Consider the following 9,852-nt stretch of genomic DNA (forward strand, 5'->3'; position numbering starts at 1 on the left):
TGTATGTAATATTAGGCTTACGTCGTAGGCTCTTGAGCTACCGTGTACAGATTGCGGCAGGACGGAATACTGCATTCTAGAGTCCCTCTAATCAGAGTCTGGCCAACAGGCCAGTTTCGGCCAAATATTTCATAATTAATATATTTCTTTCTCTCTCGCATCATTTTGCCGAAACTGCCTATTGGCCAGACTCTGATTAGAGAGACTGCATCCAAGCGGTTTGCGATGTTTGTAGTGACTTGATATGTTTCTTGCGCCTAGTCCGCCTGGTTTAACGAAAAGCGACACGCGATAAGATTCCCGCGGAGAATAGGCCGTAGCGTTGGGTGATCGACCGAGCTTCGCTCTTCGAAGTTTTCAACCGCGACGTGTGGCCCAATGCATGCGACATAAGAAGACGCTTATTTCATTATTTTCATTACTTCGGCTGCGAAAAAGAATATCTTTAAATCCTGGATGCGGAAAATAAGAAAGTTTTCTCTTATACGAAGTAAAACGAAGAATTAGAACGGAGTAATAGAGGGATGATCGCGTACAAGCGAAATGATCGCGAAACTTTGAAGATTAGGAACTCGATCCCCCCGCAAAGAACGCACCTCCGTCTATTCCCCTCGGTTCGCTTATTCCCGGCGGGAAAAATACTGTTTTCGCATGTAGACTCACACCGATATCTCACGTGTTTCTCTCGGAAGAAAAGAAATACGAGGGACTCCGACTGCCATACGTGACTGATATAAAGACATTCCTCACGACGTATGATACATTTCACAGCGACGATTGTCTCCTTCCTTCAAACGATTTCTTTAAACGTATTACAAACGAGTATTATAAATTGAAAGGAAAATATATCCTGAATATCCTCGAATAAATACGACCAATTTTCGCGTCAATTCTCGTTAATCACAAATTACGTGCGTGCATTTTTATTTGCGAAATAAAGTAGTATTTACAAATTGTACTCGATTGATGAAGACCTGCATTTCTTCGTGTTAACACAAACGGATGAAACTAATTTTCAGTAAAAGCCTGATACAGCGGCGAAGTTTTCTTCTCGTTCAACAAGATCGCGGAAACGAAGGGAAATGCACGGAAACATTGAATGTTTCTTCTAAAGTGTAATGATGCTTCAGATTTTAAAGAGTAAAAATGCTTCTGGCCTCCCTTAATTCTTCTCCTCGATACGCGATAAAAGTCGCCGGGTCGTTTCGCAATTTTGCAATAAATACGCGACACAAACTGAATACTTCTAGGACTGCCATACATTTTTTTAACGCGTTTTGCGCACGGATTGTGCGCGACAAAATGCACTTTTCGCCTCCGCGCCGCGCGTTATGTCCCCGCTCGTGCGAAGAAAACGGATCGAGATGATGCCTCATCGTGGCATTGATGAAGTAACGGCGGCGGAAGTTCTACATTTTTAGTAGCACGAGGGCGAATTTTACATTATCGCGCGTTTCTTAGCACCACTACGTATCGATAAGTATATTTACTTATCTACCATCAACCACGCTCCGGTTCCGCTGAGGAAGGTGGAAGCCAGATTTCAGCCTGCACCCGGCATTACCTCGAAGAGAAGCATTCGGAGTCGACGCCCGGTGTCTCCACTTCATCGTGGAAGTCGTGGGCGTACTCACCGTTCCCTCGAGGTCGCGCTTCAATCTTTGACCACCTCGCGATGAGACGCGGTCCCACGTCGTTCCGGAGGTAGCGTCGATCTACCGCCGGAAGCACGCTTTCCTCGCCCGCGGGGAAGAGTGCCGCGGCTGCTCAATGATCTCAGCGCGGCTCTAGTTTAGGGCAGAGGGACTGACAAGCAACAACGAGGGGACGGCAGGCGGAAGATCTCGACGGATGTAGCGGAAGTAAAGAGTGCTCGCTGATCGATCAATCGGATCTTCCGGCTGTCGTCTCGATTTCCCCATCGACGAGACGTACAAGCGGTGCGGACGCGAGGACTTTTAAAGAGGAACGACTACGTCGACTACGCGGGCCGTCGCTCACAGGTGCGTGATGATGATCTCGTCGTCGAGGTCGTCCTTCTCGTCGTCGGTCTCCTCCGGCTGATTCGCCTCGGCAGCTGCCTGGGCTGCCTTCGGGTCCTCGGCGATCGCTTTTAGCCGCCGTTGCTTGCGTCTGTGCAGCAGCTCGACGATGATGTAGCCTATGGTGCCGGTGATCAGCACCGTCAGCAACACGTACAGCTTCATGCGGGCGCATAGGTGCGTGCTGTACGCGTACGCGATCACGAAACCGGCGCTCTCCCACAGCCTGTAGTTCGAGAAGGCCGCCTCCTTGTTGCGCCTGAACAGCGTGCCGTAGAGTCCTGTAATAGTCAATCAAATGAGTATTTATTGTGGCAGGGAAAACTTAACATTATTAATGATTTAGCATCTAAGAGAAAAGAGGAGAAAGAGAAAGAGTTATTGACCAAAAAAAAATTTCCATCTTATAGTTAATAAATAGAATGTCAAAATTAAACGTTGTGGGCATTTTTTAACCGACATTTTTCATATTAATATTTTCAAGATTTCTCAAGACAAGATAAAAAATTAAGCGTATTCAGAATCCCCCCTCCCTCTCTCTCTTGAAAAATCTCTGATTCGCACTCTTAACTGAAACGGTAAACGACTTAAACGATCTCGTTTGTTGCGTATGACTTGGCAGGTGTTTTTATCGGATTCGCGGCTACCAATAGGTGCATCCAGGTACCACGTGTATGCACCGAGGTCGTTTCACGTTCATCGTCGCTAAGCGTTTGACGGCGAAATAACGAGCCTGCAGGTGGATCGAATCCTTGACTTGCCGGCGCTCGTTAGATGCGCTTTCAGAAAGCACGTAACTGCGATAATGATAGCACTGCCGGTGATGCGCGATACCGCGTTAGGGAAATAAATGACCCAAATGGAGATGGAAAATCCGTGGGAGAGAAGTATAATACACGAGAGTTTACATTGGTCTGTTATGACGATAGCCTTAATCGCTTACGTTTTTATTTAAATTAAAGCGAATGTGCTGAAACTTGGCAAATGGGATTTTCCAGCCTGGTCTTCAAAGACTGCGCAATAATAGCTTATTATTGTAATACGAAAAGCCTCGAAACTGCCCGAGAAAAATGTTCACTTGTATATTGACTGTTGTAACTCGAGAGATTTTTCTGTGACAATTTTTAGAGGCGTGTTTTTAGGTAATAACACCGACCATTATTTAGCGCGTTAAAATTAGAGATTCTCACGGTACACGCGTTACGCGCAATTAACTGACAAAACCGGATGTGAAGCGAGTGCAGCCGTCTACATTGTGCGTTTTTATATACACGTGGTCAAATGGATTTGCATATCGGTTTCTGCAAAATCTCGTGACGTGATTCCAACAGATCGGTAAAGTGCGATTAATCTCGCAAAGGAGACGCGCCAAGGCAAAAAAAATAAAAACAAACGAGACTCGCTTCCCGACCGTGTAGATCTATGCAGAAGCTCTGGTTGCATACAAAGACAAACCTGCTGTGTGCGAGTAACGCAAAATCGCCATGTGTCGTTCGGTCGTTTTTCGTACGAGCGCACAGCGATTGTAAACGCGCAAAATTATTAAAACGTCGCTCGAATATTCGTTCTTCGATTCAAGAAAAAGGAATCACAATCTTTGAAAAATTTCTTATTTCTAATGAGAATATCTCTTTTCGTTAATGATAGAGTGACAATGTGTGTGAGCTAGGAAACAAAATGTTCTTGAGCGCGAATCGAATTCCGGGTCTGTGTACGAGAAATTAGTATTGAGTGTTTTTTTTTATGCGAGCATTATCTCTGCATTTTTAAACATGATCAACGAAGACTGGAATCATCTTTTCATGTCGCCGTCGTCGTCGCTGCAATAACCGCGGGTATTTGCTTAATTTCAAGTTTTATGCAATGAGCAGTGTTGTGCATAGATGATTTTAAAATTAGCTAGATAAAGATAAGATAAAAATATATAAATTTATCTTACATAAGATAAAGATGATTGCGTTTCGAATATATTTAGATAAAAGATAAAATTATATGATGATTTATCTAGATAATTTTCAGATAATATTTTTAAGACTTCATGTAAACGCAGTAGAAAAAATTATAAAAAATTATAGAAAAATATTAATTATAAAGGTGGATATAGAATATATTCAGGTTAAGTTATATGACACACACATAAATGCATGGTCTACAACGCCATCCATATTTAAATAGTGTAACTGTTAAATATTTTTATGTGGCCCTAAACCAAATTATCTGTACGTTATCTTAGATAATTTAGTAAAGATAACACTTTCTTTCATCTAAGATGCAGATATAGACAATACTTATTTTTATTATCTATATAAAGATAAGATAACGCTAAAATTTTATCTAGATAATCATCTATATAATTTTATTTAGATAACAGCAAAAACTGGCAACGAGAGAGTTAAAGGGAATCTCTTTTATGTCTTCCTCAAGACAAACAAGGGCAGTGATGTATTTCTTATTTAGAAAAACTCCAGCATGTAGCCATCGGCAAGAATATTCTATACTACCGGTATGGCACACTAAAATGTTTTGTGTTACAAAATTTTTGTGTATTACGAAATTAACATTCGAAATCGTGACTGCTCTTCTTAAAAGAGTCTGCCGGGCGTTCGCGTCTTGGTTACGAAGAGAGAGAGAGTACCCTCATCAATCATACGCCGTTTATTAATTCGACCGATCATGAGACGGCGACATGTGTAACCGTGAGGAAAATTATGTTGTTATCGATCCGACAGACGATAATTACCGAGGCAATTTATTCGCTCATTAAGCCGCAATTTATTATTTCCTCCACGTTTGATTTTTTTTTACCGATTACGCCATCGAACTTTTCACTTAACGTCTTGTCAATAAGGAGCAATCGCCGAAGGGGAGACACTTTTTACGGACGACATCCGGTTGGAAAATCAACATTTACATATTGCGAAATAAAGAGTGATTTTATGGATTCTGCGAACTCAACGGCGGCAAAATCCGCTTGTTCTCCTTTTTTTTCGGACCAGGTCGATCAGTGACCCTAACTCTCAGCAGGGCCGTTAATATTGATGAGAAGCGATGTATCTTCAGACAAATATTACTTGTGAATGCATTAAGAATGTTCGTCAAGTAAGTCCGTCTCATCTATCGATATCCGTATTGACTGCGAGCAAACAAATGTGAAATGTAGCCGGTAAATCTTGACGGGATCGATGGCTTATAATCAAAATTCATGAATCCGGTTTTCAAAGACAGTTAAATAAATCCATATGTCCAGGACGATTTGCTATCTTTGACCGTGTCATAAACTTCAATCTGACAATGGCAAATAATTTCTTGGTTCCGCACTGTGATATTTGATTCGTTGTGTTCGATCCTAGTCGCATAGTTAATAACACCCAATATGTAATATCTTTTGCTAATATTTATTAATATTTTTAAAATGTTTGATAGCTTGAAATGGAGACGTAACAAAATTGTATATTTAAAGTACCGACAGATCTGCGAAATCTTCCCAATCGGCGCAATATCTTTTAGTGTGAAATTTTTCGCTTTTTGTTATCTCGCAATACTTTGACCGAGGGATAAACCGCTGAGGGCATTGCGGTGTACAGATTTGCGGCACTACTGGGCATCACTAGGCCTCACCGGGACATCAAAAAATAAAACAAGATAAATACGACAAAATCAAGTAATGCCCACTGGGCATTAGTGGGCATTGAGTGCACGATGATTGGTCAGCGGCTCGACCCAGGTTTACCCCTCGACTTTGACTGACATTAACATATAAAATGCGATAAACACTCACCGTTAACCTGCGTCTGCCACACGGCATCGCCCACACCCCACAGTCCTGAGACCGAGAAAAAGACGTAGGGATTGTCGGGATGAGGCTTCCACATGAGGAGGACGACCACGAGAGAGGCGTGAACGATGGCGCCCAGTGCCATCAGCGGCTGTCTGCCGACGAATTTCATCAGCGAGCCGAATAGCAAGGAGCAGCCAGCGTTAACCACCCCGAAGCAGATCATGACGTAGCCGACTCTGTGGACGCCCAAGGCGCAGGAGATGTACGCCTAGAAAGAAGACACGAAAGGATTCGATTTAACGTTCACGTGTTATTCAAGAATACTGGTCGGTATGTTGAAAATAAAAATATAGTTTGGAGCAAATCGAAAAAGAAATCTGACGTTGCGTCGAGGGAGATAATACTTGGAATCATATGCTGAAGACGATTGATGTGAAAGTGTAACTTCAGGAATAAACGGATCCAACTCGATTTACACGCAGTGTAAAATATTCACTTGCCAACTCTAAATGCGCATTGAACATTTCGTAAAATGTTCGATTTTACGCGCTTGTTATATTCCGCGCGTTACTCGACGTAAAGTGTATTGTGAAGTTTTAAAGCTGAGAAACAACTTTGGCGGCGATTGTACGTTTCTGCAACAATTAAATGTGAAGTGGCGCCGTAAAAACGGGTGATTATTCACGCGTGATTATCTTTTGTGGTATGCGGGCGTCGTATTCTCGAGCACCTTTGGCGCTGCCAAACACACTAATCTCTCAAACGAGGTAATTCCTTCATTTACTTACATTCGCAACGCTATCTCGAACGAGCGGAAGGTGCATTAAATGCGTTTATCGCGCGATCATTCCGGGCCGATCGTTAACTCGTAAATGCCTCCCTGCTTAAGCGGAGGACGCCCTTCGTAATCTCGAGCTAGAATTTTTACGGCGGGGTCGCAGCCATGTCGAAGGACATTTAACGTCTTGCGTCTTCAGCTGGCAATTCAACGTTTAATCGAGTACGCCGTCACTTTGGGCATCACACATTAATACGTGGATTGTATAATCTCAGGTAGATATTAAAAGACCGAAGTAATTTATTTATAACACCGCGTGTGATATCCGCTGTGATTTTTTTATGCGGTATACGAAAATGCACCACGTTGAAGCGGTCTTTTCCACAAATTAATGTATCTGCATTCAAGCAGTTCCTTTTCCATGCATAACACCTACATATCATATTATATCATTCGCGGATTATATCTCAAGGTGAGCTACTATTTCATTAAAACAGTTTACTAGTTGAGTGTTCGAGACATTAAAACAAAATTTAATAAGAGAAGGTGTGACAGGCACACAAATTTCACTGTTCAACGAAACAAATTCACAGTTGTTAAATCGGCAAGTCATTTTTTTTCTAAGGCAAGGATTATTTCTGTTGCTTACTTGTCCGCATAAATTCTAGATAAAACTTTTTAACGAATTAATAAAGTTCATAAGGCTCTCAAGTGATAGACACAAATCCGAAGGAATAAAGAGCCGTGACAGAATGTTAGTGCCTGAATAATTCTTATGTTGTAAGTAACTTTTCAAGTAATATACTTCAAAGATAACTTGACCATGTTTGGCAAATGTTAATGTTAAAAAATCACAACGTTTCGACCATGGTTTGTGGTCCTTTTCAAGTGATCTATAATAGTACAAATTTGTACATTACAATACAATTTGTACAATACAAAATGACGTTGTGATTTTTTAACATAAAAATTGCCAGACATGGCCAAGTTATCTTGGAAGTCTTTTAATTAACACTAGCGACATTGAAGGTTACTTCTCGTTAGTTTCCAAATAATGTCGAAAAAAATTCGGACTAGGACGACCGGAAGGATTTAATTGTGTCCAAAGCTGCATTTCGTTAACTCGTCGTCGAGTCAACTACCGATTGACAGTTCCTTCGAGAATCTCAGCGTGCAATTTCATTGAACTCGAAACGAAATGTCGTGTCATCGCATTCTTTTAATATTTCTGTGCGATTTTCCGTCGAACGACATCCGTTTGAATGGGCTCGTGTGTCCCGAGGCGCTCACGAGATCGAACCGGGGCGAGCGGTGGCCACGACACGTGCACACGCGTGCATGTGTGACGCGAAGAAATACTGGTACACGAGATTCCAGATATGGAAGCGGTATCGCCGGATCGGTGCGAGAATAAGTTCGCGGAGCTATTTATAACAGGTCCAGCGCCACAGCTGACTCAGCAAAGCCTGCAGCTACCACGTTCTTCTCGTATTTTTTCTCTTTCTCCTTCTCTCTCCTCGGCTCGTTTTCCCTCGGCGCGAGTTTAATTGCCCAATTATCTGGCTCCCCGAGTCGAAGACGTCGTACGACCTGTTGGCGAACCAATTTCGAACGAGTCGCGACTCACGAACCGGAGGCTGTTCTTGCCATAATGCAGGGTCGCTCAATAATGAGGAGGTTCACCCGGCGCGCGACCTTCTTCGATTAATTTCAGTTCCTTACGCGAGACTCAGGCGCTTTTTGTGATTTCCATATAGACTGTTAATGAGCAATGTCTGACAGTTCTGGACGAATGTACCTAACTACTCACACAAATCTACCTTCGCACGAAAGAAATCGGACAGAAATTAATGCACGGAATATATGATAAATGTACTCTTAATGCATTTTAGATGAAGCGCAAAACTATTTAGCAGCTAAAGTGGCTCGCGTTACCTCGAATATTATTTTCGAAATGTTGAAATATTTCCAATCTTTGTGTACAGAAAATATCGAACTGTCTGTTCGTTATAAAAAGGAAAAGCAATTTTTAAAAGACCGAGCTGGTGCTCGGAAGTATCCGCGGACAAGAAAAGACTGATCCGTTAAAACCGTAGTAGCTTATTCATAATCGCAAAAAGCCAACTCACTCGGGGCTTATACTCTCGACGCCGCCGCTCCGAGGCGCGTTTTTGCCCACAATCGTGGGATACCGTATCTGTAACGTCCGAGAGAACGCAAGGATGTCGTTTGGATGGATCGATTACCGGGTAGACAGCATGCAAATTACGCAAATCCATCTTTCCAATCGGGAGTGATTAATTTGCGCACGGCCAGTGATTACCGCCGTTATATTCTCTCTTTCTTTCGCCCGACAATTTCTTAGAGAGGCTTTTAATTGCATCCCCTACGCTGGTGCGTGTGCAAGTATCGCGCCACATCCTGCTACATTTTTCAAGTATCTTCTTGTTTAACTGCTTTTGCTCACGTGTCAGGCATACATATGCATCAAACTAAAACGCCTGCTATAAATATCTCTCTTTCTTACGTATCCGTTTTCTTCCTTTCGTTTCATTTTTCTCTCCTCTCTTCGCTTTCGTGGCAAATATATCTTAATTGAAGTATATTTACTTTCTAAATCTATCTCGTAATTATCATGTGACATATTTAATCATTTTTCTCTCTTTCGCATCATTCCAATTCATCTTCGTTATTATATTTTGATTAATTATATCTTGATATATTTTACCGTATTTCTTCCAATTCTTTTCTCAAAGTCTAACGAAAATGTTCACAGTTTAATTTACTTTCTTTTAACATTCTCGTTCTGTTGAGCTCGATCGCACGTGGCTCCAAGTTCAGGGATTTCAATGCCCGCACAGCGAGGCGTGTCTCGTGGTACATTTCAATCCTTTCATGTTCAATGAAAGATGTAATATGATTTTTTAGGTACAAAGAATGCTTCTAACGCAATAAATCTTTCAATTTACTTTGTTACGTAAACGCGTGACATATACAGGGTGAGTCTTTCCATATCCGACAAAATTTTTGAGAAGGTAGAACGGATCGAGATGAATGGAAAAGTCCTGTACCATTTTGCAATTTTCGTAATATTTAACGAGTAATTAATTATTAAAAATCGTTGTCTTAGGCCGGTCTACCGCCCAATTCGAGCGCGTGGCGAGATGTGCGCATAGCAATATCGATCGCCGGGCGGTCACATCTTGCCACGCGCTCGAATTGGGCGGTAGGCCGGCCTAAGACAACGATTTTTA

At 42.1% G+C, this 9,852-nt stretch overlaps 1 protein-coding gene across 1 annotated transcript in view; it reads right to left on the reverse strand.

Moving 5' to 3' along the window:
- Positions 1 to 212: 212 nt before the first annotated feature.
- Positions 213 to 9,852, reverse strand: part of LOC105558029 (UNC93-like protein) — a 60,398-nt gene continuing 50,758 nt past the window's right edge. The window contains exons 5-6 of the mRNA XM_012005516.1: positions 5,821 to 6,088; positions 213 to 2,323 (exon numbers count right to left, since the gene is read on the reverse strand). Of these exons, the coding sequence (XP_011860906.1) occupies positions 1,998 to 2,323; positions 5,821 to 6,088 (594 nt within the window). The 3' untranslated portion in view covers positions 213 to 1,997. The remainder of the gene's footprint in view (positions 2,324 to 5,820; positions 6,089 to 9,852) is intronic.

The sequence above is a fragment of the Vollenhovia emeryi genome, unplaced genomic scaffold (genome assembly GCF_000949405.1).
Source record: "Vollenhovia emeryi isolate VEMERY1.0 unplaced genomic scaffold, V.emery_V1.0 DF939389.1, whole genome shotgun sequence".
NCBI classification, from domain to species: Eukaryota; Metazoa; Arthropoda; class Insecta; order Hymenoptera; family Formicidae; genus Vollenhovia; species Vollenhovia emeryi.